The sequence below is a fragment of the Hippocampus zosterae genome, chromosome 4 (assembly GCF_025434085.1).
Source record: "Hippocampus zosterae strain Florida chromosome 4, ASM2543408v3, whole genome shotgun sequence".
NCBI classification, from domain to species: domain Eukaryota; kingdom Metazoa; phylum Chordata; class Actinopteri; order Syngnathiformes; family Syngnathidae; genus Hippocampus; species Hippocampus zosterae.
The window spans coordinates 17,748,957-17,765,423 of record NC_067454.1 but is presented as its reverse complement, the minus strand read 5'-3'; the positions used below and the strand labels follow the sequence as shown (position 1 = coordinate 17,765,423).

General features: G+C 41.6%; 2 protein-coding genes across 4 annotated transcripts; both read left to right on the top strand.

Annotated features, from left to right (window-relative positions):
• Window positions 1-2,329: 2,329 nt before the first annotated feature.
• spata5l1 (spermatogenesis associated 5-like 1) lies at window positions 2,330-8,449 on the top strand. Of its 2 annotated transcripts, XM_052063635.1 has the most exons (10): window positions 2,330-3,238; window positions 3,378-3,563; window positions 3,627-3,911; window positions 3,997-4,182; window positions 4,422-4,580; window positions 6,117-6,326; window positions 6,394-6,621; window positions 6,858-6,992; window positions 8,031-8,156; window positions 8,262-8,449. In XM_052063635.1, the coding sequence occupies exons 1-10, from the start codon at window positions 2,642-2,644 to the stop codon at window positions 8,403-8,405; spliced, it is 2,256 nt and encodes a 751-aa protein (XP_051919595.1). In that variant the 5' UTR covers window positions 2,330-2,641; the 3' UTR covers window positions 8,406-8,449. The 2 variants fall into 2 exon arrangements, with proteins under 2 accessions (XP_051919595.1, XP_051919594.1); XM_052063634.1 differs by having other exon boundaries at window positions 3,378-3,911.
• Window positions 8,450-8,546: 97 nt separating this feature from the next.
• c4h15orf48 (chromosome 4 C15orf48 homolog) lies at window positions 8,547-13,092 on the top strand. 2 transcript variants are annotated; one of them, XM_052063694.1, is made up of 5 exons: window positions 8,547-8,702; window positions 9,863-9,922; window positions 10,026-10,114; window positions 10,209-10,269; window positions 12,646-13,092. In XM_052063694.1, exons 2-5 carry the CDS (start codon window positions 9,884-9,886, stop codon window positions 12,712-12,714), a joined length of 258 nt encoding a protein of 85 aa, XP_051919654.1. In that variant the 5' UTR covers window positions 8,547-8,702; window positions 9,863-9,883; the 3' UTR covers window positions 12,715-13,092. The 2 variants fall into 2 exon arrangements, with proteins under 2 accessions (XP_051919654.1, XP_051919655.1); XM_052063695.1 differs by having other exon boundaries at window positions 8,658-8,821.
• Window positions 13,093-16,467: the final 3,375 nt, after the last annotated feature.

The window sequence follows — 16,467 nt, the reverse complement described above, 5'->3', positions numbered from 1 at the left end:
TGCGGATTACGTACGACAATTTGAAATTTTGGTTCAGACTTTAGCAAGCACCATGGAACTTGACATGCTTGATTTGCTTTCGCGGGCCACATCATTAAATGATGTGGCGGGCCAGATCTGGTCCCCAGGCCTTGACTTTGACACCTGTGGTTTAGAGTATTAAATGGGGACATCTGAGGACAAACAGGTTTCAACACAAACAAACATGCAATGTTTGCAGATAGTCAATTCTGAGAATGTAGCATGACGTGAAACGAGTGGAGAAGGAGGCATGATTTGAAAGGACTTTTAATTAGAAAAAATGTGTTGTATGATCATGTACTCATTCCCTTTAAAACCCTTTCACAGCTTGTTCCTTTACTGTGTGAATTTTTTTAACTGAAATCAGTTTGCAGCACGGCTTCAAATGTCTTTCATAAACCAATATCCCATGAAGTGTCTCGCTTTGCTAGCTGGTAGAAAACATAACAAAAAGTCAAGTACAGTATTGAATCGAGAATGAAACAATTCTTACCCAAATTTTATGTTTCAATCGAGTAAATGAGGTCTTAATGTTGCTTTCATGTGTTTCAATTGGTGACAGTGCCAAAAATGTATTTGTAGGAAACAGTTTAACTGCATTAGATATATTTACAGAGCTTAACATTTACATTGTCAAATCAGACCGACATCCACATCCTTGGTGAGTTATTAGTTATTTTGTATTTGCATTCACAAAGCATTCATGCAAATTAAGTGCGGTAGACGCAAATGGCCAGCATAGGTCCAGAAGGTTAAACCACAGAATGACATAACCTGGTTCCATTGTGTTGCATTGATTCACCCACAAACTGAAGTACCGGTAGGTCTTCACCGTGTCATTGCCAGACTTGCCTTTTTTTGAGGATTTCCGCCTGGATCAAAAGCTCTACTTTAGCCTCAGAAGCAGGTATAGCCCGACAACTGTCCACGACTCGACTCGATCGCTTGCCACCTGCACGTCCACTCACAAATACGCACGACTCCGTAAACGACCTTCCGCTGTCTAGATCATGCTGCGCCTGCACTATTTGTGGATAAATAGCAAACCACGTGACTCGTACTCATGACCACCCGAGGAGCAGTTAAGCACGTCGCCGACGCCACTTAAATACTGCAGGGAAAATCGAATTAAAGGTTTAGCGTCAGTCAATGAGTCACAGACAAAGACCAGAGAAAACTATCATTTTAATGACACATACACACACCTCTTAAATGTAAACAAATATTTCTGCATATTTTTATAAAGTGTATGCTGCTGTGTTGTCACTTTTTGAAGACTTCATTCATGCATTTCCTTTTCATCACACGTGGAGGCACCGAAGTGACAGTTATGTGGCAATATGAAAAATTATTGGAAGATACTGTGGATAGATAGATAGATAGATAGATAGATAGATAGATAGATAGATAGATAGATAGATAGATAGATAGATAGATAGATAGATAGATAGATAGATAGATAGATAGATAGATAGATAGATAGATAGATAGATAGATAGATAGATAGATAGATAGATAGATAGATATGATTAAACTTACGAAAGTGGCCTAAAAATACTATTCTGTACTATGCAGTAATATCCTGCAAATACCCTCAACTAAATATATTTTATTTGCTTATTTTAATACCGTAAATATACCACATACTGTACATTGATATAAAAAGGCTTTAATATAATTTGAAAATCATCTTTAAACATAACCTTTAAAATCGATATAGTTTAAAGATCAATTGATTTTGGAGAACTAGCACCACTAAAAAATACAGACATGCGGTGAAAACTCATTACAAAGAGAAAACAGGCTAAACTTTGGTCCTCCCCATCCCACAAATACACTTGTCTGTCAGTGGAAATGAATGAGTCGCTTCAACCTGTTTCCTTCACACATATTGTTTCTTTTTATTGTCCGTGGCTTTGGCATCTTTGGGTGTTGTAGAATGAGCACAGGAAATACGCGAAGCGGTGAGTTTTTTCAGCATATATGAGGCTTGGTTCCACAGAAAAAAAGGGGAAAATAACATTTTTTAGAATCAACCATGCTAGGAAAAAAACAAAACAAAGCATTTCTTTTTTTTTAAGAATCAACCGAAACAATACGTTAGATACACATGCAACCATTTTGGATTACACTTTGCTGTTGACAAGTTATTATAATGGTGGTGATTATTTTATTTAATTCGTTTTAATTATTATTTAATTAATTTCAAAGCTACGCATGTAAATAAAAGTAGCAATGGATACATTCTCAATGAGGATACTAATCGTGTTTTCAACAATTTCCGGCGCCTATACCCTCTTATTCTCATGGTCACAAACGGAAGCCAATGAAAGGAAAACGTATTGCTTGACCAACTCATTTTCACGCCACTTGGATATTGTAAACATTGCTGATTCACATACTTGCCGCGTGTACTCAGGTCATTTACTACGATACGGAAACGTCTATGTGTGGTTTTTTTCATGAAGCGGAGTAGTTGCTTTTAATTCAATTGGTCGCTGGTGACTTTTAATTCGTAGCTGCTAGCTAATAGCATAGCAAACACCGGAGTTCCTTAAGTAGCAGCGTCATGGATTTTATCAATGGACCGTAAAACAGGACGGAAAGTAATATCAACTTGATGATGACGTCTCTGAAGCTTTTGTCAGTTGACCCATCAGATCGAGGCTCGCAAAGATGCAGGCTGGGTCCAGGTTTGATGACAGCGCTGGGCTTCAGTGTGGGCTCCCCGGTGCTGGTGTCCCTCCCTGGGGGTAGCTGCCTGTGCATCGCGTGGCCAAGGCCTGACTTGGCTGAAGGCTTCCTGCAGGTGGACATGAAGTGCTGCTCCCCATATCTCCTCAGGCATTCCCCTTCACGCCTCACCTTGGATCCTGAGCAAGTCACACTCGTCCCGTGTCCCAAACTAAAAGGAATGACGATAAGCGTGGTCGTCCAAAGTGTTGAATTTAAGAGAAACACTTCACCTCGTTTTGTTCATGAGCTTGTGAAAGACATGCTGAAAGGTGCCTTCGTGCATAAAGAGCATGTCATAAACATGGAGGACTTTGATATGGACATCCGATATGTTGTCATTAAAAACATCTATCCAGATTCTAACACAGCTGGACTTGTCACTTCCAAAACTAATGTGGAGATTGCTGATATCCAAACTGTCAGGCACTTCAAGAGCCATCTGCAGGGGCAAGTCACTGTGCCTCTCGGGGGTCTGGAGGAGGTCAGCGTGCTTGCATTTGAATGAGCAATGTTTCTTCACAGCCAAGACAAATTATTTCAAAGCATCTAAAGTCAAAACAAAATTGTGCAATTCATTTAAACACAAACTAAAATTCCTTTTCTTCTGCAATTCACCCTAGGTGTGCACATCGCTCAGAGAGATGCTGCAGCTGCCGCTTCTCTATCCAGGCACCCTGGGTTCTCTTGGGGTGTCATGTCACAAAGGTGTGCTGCTCGTGGGCCCTCCAGGTGTCGGAAAGACACAACTGGTTCGCAAAGTGGTTGGAGAAGTGGGAGCCAGCCTTGTTGTGGTCAGAGGACCTGAGGTAAACTGCTTTCAAACTCTATCTACGGTATCTCCTATCTACCAATGGATTGGGATGTTCCAGGTTGTGCGTTCCCGCCCAGGGGAGAGTGAGGAGATGTTGCGAGGTGTGTTCAACCAGGCTTGCGCCGCAGCAGAGGAGGGTCCATGCGTCCTCTTTTTGGAAGAGTTGGACTCTCTTTTCCCAAGAAGAAGTAGCTCATCCGCACCTGAGAACCGCCTCGTGGCTCAGCTCCTCACGCTGATGGACGGGGTGGACCGATCGGATCGCTTCCTCGTCATCGGTGCCACCAACCGGCCGGACAGCTTAGACCCCGCCCTGCGCAGGCCTGGAAGATTTGACAGAGAAGTAAAAAAAAAAAAAAAAAACCAAAAAACACTTGAATTAATGTGGGCATTGTCATAAAGGTCCAAAAAATATTTGCTATCTTCAGGTTATCATCGGGCCTCCTACCTTGCGCCAGAGAGCAGCTATCTTGTCTGTTCTATGTGAAAAGATGCCGGTGTGTTCCAGTGTGGATTTAATGGAGCTGGCACAGAGAACCACAGGTTATGTCGGGTCAGACCTCGGCGCACTCTGCAGGGAGGCCGCCATGCACGCTATGCGGGAAAATGCAAAGGTGAATCCAGCAATGCGTCATATAAAACAGATTATAGTTGTTTATGTCGCCTGGCTTCATTATTGTGTTCATGCTCGATGTATGGCGTTGATAGTTTTTGGTCCGCTCCATTTTAGTGGTTTGTTGCTATCTTTTGGCATCCGTACACAATTACAAATTCCTTTGAAGGGGTTGTCAATTATTTTTTCTATTTTCTCTATTTTGGCATGGCTCAGTCCTTGTGTCATCTTTCCACGCAGGGTTCAGGGGAGCAGACGGTGGCACTGAAACATTTCCTTGTGGCCCTCAAGCTGGTGCGGCCGTCCTGCCTACGAAGCAGCCTGGGCCGGACGGATCTTGCTCCCGTGGCCTGGGAGCAGATCGGAGGTCTGGATGACATCAAACTGAAACTGAGACAGGTGAAATAATAACCTGTCATAATGGTGATACTGATATTAGACTATGTAGTTGTTTACACACTCTGCAGGCACTTCCAATACAGGAGCGGCATTGAAAAGTTTCCCTTTAAATATATGGCACTGCTCAAATAGCTCCTAAAATCTTTCTTAAGGATTATTATGTAACACGTAATCTCAACTCTTTCACTGTAATTGGTAATAGAATTAATCCACAGTTAACATAGTTGACCATTTTGATCAGTGCTCTCATTTTGATGATGAAAAGTGTCACTCGTGTCGCTCGTGTCACTCGTGTCACTCGTGTCACTCTTCACTTCATCTCTACTGCTTCTGCCTTGGCTGACACGGACAGCTGTGCTGCAAAAACCGGGAAGAGCGTCCAGCTCTCGTGCTTGTTGGTTACACATAATCAGTGTCATACTCATAAAGGTTGAAACCTGTGTAAGTTTTGATCAAAAACAGATTCATAATGTAGTCTGCAATGCACAGTGAAGAAGATGGACAAGCCCATTGTGTGAGAGGGGAACAGAAGTGCTCAAAACAATTATGATGCAGGAAGTATTTTGATGTGTTGATGTGTGTGAATGAAGTCAATTAAGTTTTACTTTAAAGGATAAATTAAGTTTTCGGAGTTTAAGAGATGTTTAGGTTGCCCCAGGCTTAGCATGTCCCGGGAAAATTTCAAGGCAACTGGAGGATCATTCACTCTCACCTTCTCTGAGCACTTTCTACAAAGTAATATGTGGATTGCCTTAGTTTAGCTGTGTGTGGGATGAAGTAAATGCAAGTGATTTATGCCAATTCAGTATTAACTAAGGACTAGATGAGCAGTACCAGTTTAGTACAGTATTTCAAAGTTAAATTGTACCACGTCACTGTTCCACTCTAGTTTGGTTGAATCTAAATAAGGTCAGCAAAATTTCAGAAACCTCTTTACCATCCTTCCTTCCTTCCTTCCTCTTTTGAGGAAGCCACCCTTGCCACCCCAAAGAGGACAAGTGGTCTAGAAAATTAGACGGATGGTTCGTTTGTGTTCTTATACTTGACATCAATTGGGTATTTTGACACATTTTGTGCTGACATGTTTCCATTAGAGAGAAAAATGTCACTCTATTTTTACTTTGATCCAAATTTGCATTGGAAGTGGTGAGGAAATCTAAGAGCATCACAGTTGTCAACAAATTCTCTTAAAAATTTGGAGTATCATTGGGAAAAGTTGCAACTTGAGGCCATCAGATTCTAAATTGAGCAATACAGTGACCCCTGCTCTATCTACGTGCTACAGAATGTTGGCAAACCACTACTTCTGTCTAAATGAAGCTCCTCCACTCACTTCAACGTAGTTCCATGGTACCAAGATACAATACAATACAATACATGCTGTTTTATGTAGATGCCAGAACATCTGCTTATTGCTTTGGCCCAAGCACAAAAATGGAATGTTCATCATGAAGGAGAGGGGTTCACCATATTAGCTCCTTTTGTGTTTTTTTCTTTCCATTCATTGTGTTCCTCTGTGTGTGTTTATGTTTGAAGAGTATCGAGTGGCCACTGATGTACCCCGAAGCCTTCTCCCGCCTGGGTCTGTGTCGCCCCCGTGGCGTCCTTCTCTATGGGCCCCCAGGGTGTGCCAAGACGACACTGGTCCGAGCGGCAGCCTCGGCCTCAAATTGTACCTTCCTCTCTGTCAGTGGCGCTGACCTCTATTCGCCCTACGTGGGAGACTCGGAGAAGGCTTTGTCACAGGTGCTTTGACTCATCTATTCGTGTCCTCATTTTGGGTTTCATCTGCAAACTCCCCTCTGTTGCCCAGCTGTTTCGTCAAGCGCGGGCCTGCGCTCCATGCGTCCTTTTCCTGGATGAGATCGACTCTGTGATCGGCTCGCGTTGCAACGGTCAAGCGCCTAGCAGCGTTCAGACTCGACTCTTGTCCGTGCTTCTCAATGAGATGGACGGCGTCGGCCTGAAGACGCTTGAAAGGATGGGGACGCCAAAGATCCTCCAGGTCGAGGGAGCAGAGGAAAATCAGACTGCAGAACAGGTTAGACCACATGTCAAACATGAGGCCACGCCTCTTAAAGGCACCCATTAACGCACAAATACTCCAATGTGTGTGTGACTTTTGCTTTAATTACACGTTTTAAAACCAGTTTATTTCTTAACAGTAAAGTCATCCAGTCTGTTCCTGTTTCCCCAAAACAGTTTATTCAGCGTTTTCTTCTTTCATTAGTGTAAAGTAACAAATTGCTGCTCGTATACGTTTGTGGTCTTTGACAGATGAGCAGCCAGGACGTGTGCAACAAAGACGTGATGGTTGTAGCAGCCACAAACCGACCCGACTGTCTGGACAGTGCCCTTCTGAGGCCTGGCAGACTGGACCACATTCTTTATGTGCCACCACCAGATCAACAGGTTAGTTAGTTGTCAGTAAAAACATGTTATATAAACTATCTCAATGAAATCAACAATTTCAGGGAGAAAAAGTCAGAATGCCCGTGTCTGGGCTCTCATCAAATTCATTGTTATCTTTCTGATTATCCAAAGCCACCTACGACAATTGAAAATCCGCTACTTAGAGATACTATACCAAATATTCATTCATTCATTCATCTTCCTAACCGCTTGATCCTCACTAGGGTCGCGGGGGGTGCTGGAGCCTATCCCAGCTGTCTCCGGGCAGTAGGCGGGGGACACCCTGAATCGGTTGCCAGCCAATCGCAGGGCACACAGAGACGAACAACCATTCGCACTCACACTCACACCTAGGGACAATTTAGAGTGTTCAATCAGCCTGCCATGCATATTTTTGGAATGTGGGAGGAAACCGGAGCACCCGGAGAAAACCCACGCAGGCCCGGGGAGAACATGCAAACTCCACACAGGGAGGCCGGAGCTGGAATCGAACCCGGTACCTCTGCACTGTGAAGCCGACGTGCTAACCACTGGACTACCGGGCCGCCCACTATACCAAATAGATTTTTTAAAAATGATTTTACCCGCCCTCACACAAAACAAAAACCGTAACACATAAAGTATTCTTGAGACCGTTTTTTTTTTACTCTTTCACTGTCAAGAAATGGTATCACTATTGTCACTTTGTGGAAGTAAAAAGAACACACCACTTGTTCACATAGTGCCAAGCCAAAGTTCCCTAGTTTAATGCTAATGTACAATGTAAAACGCCATAGACAGGCTAACGGAAATTGGCATAGATGTTAGTGACAGTAATTTATAAACCTTCAATCAGAAGCGTTTTTGGAGTTATTCAGAATAAGCTTAAAATGTTCCCCTCCTCCAGACATTTTGAGAGAGGATTAAAAATAAAATAAGGAAAATGTATAATTTTATCATCCTGAAGTCTTTTTTTTTATGGTGATCGGGGGCCATTTTGGCTTTCTTTGCAGAGTTTCAAAGTTGTGGGTTGATAAATGTGACTTGTCTTGTGTTTAGGCCCGTCTCGCCATCCTGAAGGTGTGCACAAAATCCATGCCTGTGGCTCCTGATGTGTGTTTGGACGAGCTGGTTGCTGAAACCGATCTTTACTCTGGGGCTGACCTGGAAAACCTTTGTAAAGAGGTAATGGAGAGCATTTCTTAAGTCTCAGATCAGGATAGAAATGTCAAAATTTCTCTTTTTCTCAGAAGCGGCAGGGATATGAAAACTTGTGTTTTTGTATTGCAGGCTGCTCTGCTGGCGTTAGAAGAAAACATGGAAGCGTCGAGCATCAAACATGTGCACTTCCTGCAGTCTCTCAAGAAAACCAAGCCGTCCCTCACAGTCCAGCAAATCCAAACATACCAAATAGCATCTTGTAAGAAAATGTAAAGTTCCACCAACAATTCTTTTTAATAAAACAACCCCAAAAAAGATCTTTAGTGTCTTGTTATTGCCTCTCAAAGTGCATTCTCCCGTTAGGATGCAAGGGGGCGCTGTGCGCTATTGAATGTACAGTATTGATCCGCTACTTTAATGGTTGGCCAATTCTCCCCTGGTGAATAGCAGAGCAGGGAGCTGTGTGTGTCTACGTGCCAGTTACCTCGTCGTCACTGCCTATCTCAGCCGGGAATAGGCGGAAGCGATGCTTCACTGACTCTCACGCCGAGAGCTACTTGACGACTAAAGGTGAGAGCTGCTCCACGCAGATGACACTTTTAGAAACAGCCAGAGTGGTGCCAAGTTGTGGATATTCACTGGAATAACCTGGGAAATTACCAAAGAGAAAATTGGCTCTTAAAATATAGGTGGGTGAAATAATTTTGGATGGAATTATATTCTGATTTAAGCATATTTCATGCAAGTACAGTTGACTCTGATGAGCTCATTGCTCGAAAGGGTTCAATAAAAATGCAGTAGCTTGAGAAGTGTGAGATAAGATTGCATTGTGAATGGGACTTCATTGTTTGTCATTGATAATTTTAGAAAAAGGTTGGTGTAGGGAGCTGCTTCATATTCCAGCATTCGTGTTTTTGTTATTTGGTCAAATAATTGCTTTTTTGATCAAATGGTTAAAACTTTATATTGTTCTTACAAATAAAGCAGTTGAAATGTCAGGCTTTTTCATCGCTTTATTTTGCATGGATGCCTGAAAAAAGAAAATATTTGTATTTATGTTTGAATATAATAGTTTCCATTACATTAATTCACATAAATAAATCCCATGGACAGATCCCAATCTGGAAAGTACTCCCTTGAGATATGAGGGACCAGACTTATATATATTTTTTGGATTTAAAAGCTTATTTATTCATTTGACTTGTGAGCAAAAATTTCAAGAGTGAACTCACTTCACAGCAGTTTGGCAATTTTGAACAATGCTTCAAAAAGAGCCTTTCACTAGTTTTTTTTTTTTTTACACTCTTACTTGAAGGTTACTGTGAAGTTAATGAAAGAAAATTACATGTGTACAACCAGAACCTTACAGTCTGCTAGCTCAATGCTAAAAACAATGCAAAACGCTGTCGACATTCTAAGAAGTAGCATCCTTGTCATGGTATTATAACCCTTTCAACAAGAGATATTTGAACACAAATGGTGGAGCAACACACGTTGACAGATAACAATACTTACAGGCAAACTGTATATTTTTACCATTCATTTAATTTCCATCGTTCATAGAAGAAACGTGATGCGAGTCACAAGCGTGGTCATGGAAAAAAAAATGTATCTCAAGGCATTACTGAATTTTCAAAAATATCCATTTTAGCTTCCAATGAAAATTTAAAGGAAACGTTTTGGAAATCTTCGACAGGGCTAATGTACAGCTATGGCCTGTTTCTCATCAGGTATCAAAGGACTTGTGCAAAATGAGAGGATTTTTCCAAATGTTGAAGAAGAAAAAAGAGGTGAGTCTGAATTGGATGATGTTTTGTGAGTGATCAAAGCTGAGTTTGGTTTCATTCATTCACTTTTTTGAAATATTTAATTTCCAATTCCGATTGCATGCAGCTGATCCCGCTGATTGGGTTCATGGCTTTCGCCGCGACCGGAGCCACCATGGCATCCATCTACTTTCTTTTCACCAAATCTGATGTCATGTGAGTGATGCGTAAGTTGTTGTTGTCGACTGTTTTGTTTTTGTGCTTTCACATCAGAGGTTTGATTGTGTTGTTGGATCTGTATTGTTTTCAGTTTGAATAAGACCTCCAATCCAGAACCATGGGAGAGAGTGGATCCATCCCAACCCCAAAAGGTGAAAAACTTTAAGCCCATTTTGTTTTGTTGGTGTACACTACTTCATTCAAATTTGAGCGGAGATGAAAACGGATGTTTCCCGAGTGCGAGTGGAAGCTGCTGAGTCATAGAGGAAGCAATGTTATTGAATAAGTACACACAGTCCAGTCTGTTTTCCAGACAAATTGATATTAATGTGTATGCCTGCATACCAATGAGCAGCTCTGCTTCTGTTAGCGAACCATAACCAAACTCTGAAATGGATTAGAAATGTCATTCATTGGTTCTTGTAACATTTTTTGGGGGTGGGGGGTGGGGGGGGGGTAGCACTCTACAGTAATGTACTTCATGCAAAAAAAAAAACAAAAACATAGTTGTAACACAATGAAATAGAATGTACATACCCATCCATTTTCCGATCCGCTTTATCCTCACAAGGGTTGCAGGGGGTGCTGGAGCCTATCCCTGCTGTCTTCGGGCAGTAGACGGGGGACACCCTGAACTGGTTGCCAGCCAATTGCAGGGCACACACAGACGAACAACCATCCACGCTCACACTCAGACCACGGGACAATTTAGAGTGTTCAATCAGCCTGCCATGCATGTTTTTGGAATGTGGGATTAAACCGGAGCACCCGGAGAAAACCCACGTGGGCCCGGGGAGAACATGCAAACTCCACACAAGGAGGCCGGAGCTGGAATTGAACTCGGTACCTCTGCACTAGGAGGTTGACGCGCTAACCGTCGGATCACCGAGCCACCCAGAATGTACATAATGAAACAAATTTTACATCATGATTAATCTATATATATATTGCGCGTCGTCCCGCACGCGGTCTGTCCTTCCGTCTGTCCCTTTTCAAAATGTACCTACTTCACCGCGCAGCTGCGCGCCGCCATTGCGCCGCTCAGGCAGTGGCTCACTACGATCGCGCGGGCATCTTAGCGAAAAAATGTTGTCTACCCACAAGCATTGCAATGAAATTGTTAGTTATTTAGTAGAGCTAAACATCTCTTTATTTTCGCGATAAGCAATGAAGATGAACAAAAAGTTGAACCAAGCAACAACACTTTTGTGGGCCGAAGGCCCACCTTACCAGTCTTCCGCAGGAACTAGCTGATGAGCCGCAGTATATAATTGTGTGGCTCCTTTTGATATGTGAGCTATGACCACTAGGGGACAGTGTAATATAGGTACAGAATACAGATATGCACAATGACGGTCACAACTCCTCAGTAAGCCGCAATAATGTTTGTCGTTGTTCACTGAGGAGAAAGAATATATGCCTGTGTGTATTGTTACAGTATCTGTCCAATGTTTAGCCACCATTCACATATCCGCTGCTTAATGGTTATACGGCGGTGACACTGATGCTATTCGTTATTTATTTTGCATTACGTGTCAGCTCGGGTAGTGGACAATAAAGGCAACGTTTGGTACAACTTGCCGTTCTCTTTATTTAATTTGATGATAGACTTCAAGTGGAAGTTGGAATGAACAGCTTGTAGCTGATTTATGTTGGATTTTTCATTTGGCCAGTTCGCTACCATTGCTTTGTGCTCGCAAATCAAAGCATGTCTCACAACTTGAATATTCGTAAAGTTGCGCCACTCATTAATCAAATCACCTCTGTACTGAAATTTTGGCAAATGAAAAGATGCAGCTACTAAAACTACTGTGCCAGGTGGATATTAAATAATTTATTATTTGTTGTAGAACCTGTTTACCGCCCAAAGGCCGCTGGGATTGGCTCCAGCACGACTCTCGTGAGGATAAGACGATTTGAAAATCGATCAATGGATGGATGGATGGATGGATGGATGGATGTTTGACCGTCTGGAAGAAAGATTAAACAGTCATTTGTTAATTGTAGTTTACTTTCATAGACACTTGACGACTTTTTTTTTTTAATCTTGAAAAATACCCCGTAGACACACCAAAAAAGTCAAATACAAAAACTAATAAAAACTTAACCAAAAGCAACATGAAAAAAATGCAACTAATCAAAGCTAGCAAACTTTTGCGGTAAATGAATTAAAGCTACGGTAGTTGAACTTTAAAAAACTAAAGTCAAAACAAAATAAAAAGTAACTTTATTGAAAAATCCAAAATTATTGTAACCCAGGTACATTTTAATGTAATCATTCTTCAAGTGAAGTTTACTTTCCTTTCTTTAAGCGCAGCGTTATATTACATCTCTGCTTTATGTTACAATGGCTCACAAAAGTCCTGTGAAATAGAAATAAATGTCATGTAAATTTGACACAACACTTCCAAGAGTGTTTCACACAACCTGGACACATTTGAATGACTGCAAAAATCAGCAAGTAGAATTAGTCTCTATCAAATTCAACTTGTGAATCGTGATCCATTTTCTTTCTGACCCCCTTGCAGCTCATCACCATCAACCAGCAGTGGAAGCCAGTGAAGGAGCTGGAGTTGGTGAAAAGTCTCAGCAAGTGAAAGGCACTCTGACCAACCCTCACCTCGCCCGCCGTCCTCCTTCCCCCACCCACCAGTTGAACAGAATCCTTTGCGCACCAACTCATTTTGGTAGATAGTGAGCGGAAACGCCTCTGTTCCGTCGATTGAGTTTCTGTCTGCTCTTTAGCTACGCTGCTTTTAGATAGCTCAACCGCAAGAATCGGCCGCAAATCATGCTGACAAGAAGTAGCTCACACAGTATATGTAGCTGTACGAACTCGTCAAAATGGGACACCTGCAGTGAATAATGTAATGTACTGTATTAAAGTGCTCATAAATTATGTATTCAATGAACTGTTGACTATTACCGGTCAGCTATGTCAACCACTACACTATACCAATGCCTGGATAATGATGTATTGATCTTGTTGTTGAGTCGTCATTGCCACCATCCAAAGACACTCTTCAACCGGGTTATGGATAAGTGAGCTGCCAAAATCCACCAAAAACTATTTGCTTAATGATGGAGGACGATCATCACGTTGCAACAGCCGGAACTGTTGCCTCATCAATGATTCATCGCATCACAACGGAGCTTTCAGGATATGACTTTCATTTCTGTGTTGGATTTTCCCTCTTTGCCGTCAAGCGTTGCGTTGAGTAGCTGCCTCCAAGCGTGTCACGTCATGTTGTAAAAAGAGGAAGTGCTGAAGGTTCAGAAACGTATTGGAAAGATTTCTGTATCTACTTTGTAGGTACATCCATCAAACTACACCGGGTGCAGCTGAAATGTTATTTAGGGAAACAATAGCAGAGGAGGAAGGATGTAAAGTGCTGGAAGGAATTTGCGGCCTTGTTGAGCGTGTCACACGTAAGGTAGCTTGATCATGACAGTTTTTGACAATTGGTCAGTTATTTGAACAAGAGCATTACTAAGGTAGAGCTAACAATTTTAGACCTTATTATTCTGCTTTGTGGAACACTACACAGTTTCCAGGTAGTCATCTATGTGAACCATTATACAACATTTTTTTTTGTATAATAAGACTTTATTATTCATCTATATGAACCATCAGACTACCCATATTTAGATATCAGTGAGTATTCATCGGCTATGTGAACCACTAAACTAACAATTTCTGGATAATAATTTTAATGAATCACCTATGTAAACCACTATAGTCACATCCTTCGGATAATATAGGCTTTATCTGCCATCTATGTGAACCATTACTACCTTTTCAGATCATTATAGAAAGTCATCTGTGTGCACGACTAATTTCTAGATAAACATTGACTTTATTAATCAGCTATGTGAATTCTTAGAGGACATATTTCTAGGCAATATAAATTATGAATCAGCTGCCAACCACTACACTACCAATTTCTTGATACTGTACTAATAGTATATATTTTATTGGGTATGTGAACATTACACAATTAATTATAGATTATCAGCCATCAACATGCACCACTCCACAAGCACTTTCCAGTTAATATAAATTGAGCTATGTGAATTACTATATTACCATTTTCTTGATAATTAGACTTTACTGTAGCATTATTCTATATATGTCAGGAGTAAACTGATAATACAGTACTTCAATTGGACCTGTGGCTCCTTTTGAATCTAGGCGTGGGAATACTGTCTTTCATGCTCACAACGTGACTTGTCACGTTTGTTATGTTAAGTCACGTGGGTGTGTGCAAACACTTTCGGTTAATGGTCACACAAACTGGAAACCCCGACACACCCCTTTAACGCCTCACTTGTAAAGGGAAACTTAAGGATGTGTACATATTTAATGAGCTTACGTTCCTTATGGCAAATATTGTGCGATGAATTCTGCACACATTACATATTGTCTATTGAAAATTCATCATTTTTACCAAGGTGCGGATTCTTGTACAGCCTTACAGCAGTAACAGTCTCAGCAGCCATTCCGAAGCAAGTTCGGTAAGCGCACCACCAAGCGGACGTTAAAGGTCATGACAGCCGATGTATAGCGTGTTTGTAGTTTGCGCTTAAGGCAAAACGACACTGTCAAATAAACATTAGTTTTGATGCAGATCGTTTCCTTTTTTTTGCATTGTTGAAATGTCAAGTCAAGTCAACAGTATTTATAGAGCACTTTCAAACAGCCATCGCTGCATACAAAGTGCTGTACATGGAGCGATTTAACATACACAATAAACAGTAAGACGAAATGGTAATAAAGGCGGTCGAAATCACCAAGCAGTAAAATCATGCTGAGTCGAACGCCAACGAATACAAGTGAGTTTTGAGGAGGGCTTTAAAGATGGGCAGCGAGGAGGCTTGCCGAATGTTCAGTGGGAGGTCATTCCCATGTGTTCCCAAATGTGGCAGTAGAATACGTGACTATATTAGCAGCACGTGTGCGTTTCTCGTGAGTCTATGTATTATGCAAGGTAAATGCATTGAACCAGGGGTGCCCATTAGGTCGATCCTGATCTACCGGTAGATCTAAGACAGGTCCCAAGTAGATCTGAGGAGTGTCGAGGAGAAAAAAAACAAAACAACCAGTTGTGTGTCTTTGTACATGTTAGTAATATATTTTTTTGTGTTAATGTACGCTGCACCCTAATTATCCTATCAGTCTCATTTTTACAAAAATATGTTTTAAAAATAAAATAGAGCAGGTAAATCTTGAATTTACGATGACGTGTAATTACGTCACCAGAAGTTGTTAGCACCAGTAATGGTAGATCCTAAGGGTGTGGAAAATAATCGATATTAATCGATACATCGATGCGCACGTGCGCGATGCGAGTGCATCGGCTCATTCTCTGGGTACGACGCGATTGACGGGTGAAATCGAGATTCATCACGATGCATTGGTGGGTATCGGTAAAATCCGATTCAAGCGCCGTTTTAGTCATGTTAAACGTCACCTATCTGCCCTTTCCTAGGCGCAATGAATGCACCATCATTGTTTTGCGTTTTGTGTTGAATACGGACGGTAGCCGTGCGTCACATACAGTCCAGTACACAACTGGCGAAACACTATGGAAGTTCGCGCAAGCAGCAGCAAGGAAACTACTGTATTTAATGCTTCCGCAACATTCAGATCTTATGTTTGGAAATACTACGGCTTCGAAAAGAAAGACGGAAAGATTGATAAAAGCTCCGTAATTTGCAAAGAATGTTGCACTACGAAGCACCAAAAATATGCAGACCACTTAAAACGATGGCACCACATCACCGACAAGTTTCCCGCCCCCTCCCCGCGCCTCCCGTCCAGTTCCTCGTTGGACACCGGAGAAACTCTTGGCAAACCAGGTCAGGATCAGAAAAAAATCTCCTCTTATTTTGGGGGTCCCCTTGCAGCTCACCGTGACCGCGCAAGGAAAAACTATATATGGATGACTCTTTTGGACATTTCATTTTGACACTCAGTGAGAGTGGTCTGTGTACGCCACAATACACACAGCAGCTTTGAGGCTGTGACTGCCACATTGTTTCAATTGTATTTTTTTTCTGTCCTATGGAGATGGATATTTCATATAAGACACTCAGTGAGTAGTCTGTTTGTGTTTACACTACAGCAATAGCTGTCTCAGGTGCCAAATTGTATACATTTTCTTTGCACAAAACCCAATTGTGAAAGGGCTTAAATAAGTTGTTTTACACGTTCTACTGTTTATAAGGAATAAAGTGGTCTACTTTTTGCAATACCATACTGAATTCCATCTTTTTTTAAAACTTTTTTTCTTTGTGTATTTGCATCATGTTTAATTGCACAATATCACAACAAATTGCACTGTATCGTA

Excerpts from the sequence above, each read along its gene's own strand:
- spata5l1 (XM_052063634.1), top strand. The coding sequence starts at position 2,642 with ATGATGACGTCTCTGAAGCTTTTGTCAGTTGACCCATCAGATCGAGGC. Across the intron at positions 4,581-6,116 it reads TCAAACTGAAACTGAGACAG|AGTATCGAGTGGCCACTGAT; the intron begins GTGAAATAATAA and ends TTATGTTTGAAG. Across the intron at positions 6,622-6,857 it reads AAAATCAGACTGCAGAACAG|ATGAGCAGCCAGGACGTGTG; the intron begins GTTAGACCACAT and ends GGTCTTTGACAG.
- c4h15orf48 (XM_052063694.1), top strand. The coding sequence starts at position 9,884 with ATGAGAGGATTTTTCCAAATGTTGAAGAAGAAAAAAGAG. Across the intron at positions 9,923-10,025 it reads TGTTGAAGAAGAAAAAAGAG|CTGATCCCGCTGATTGGGTT; the intron begins GTGAGTCTGAAT and ends GATTGCATGCAG. Across the intron at positions 10,115-10,208 it reads TTCACCAAATCTGATGTCAT|TTTGAATAAGACCTCCAATC; the intron begins GTGAGTGATGCG and ends TATTGTTTTCAG.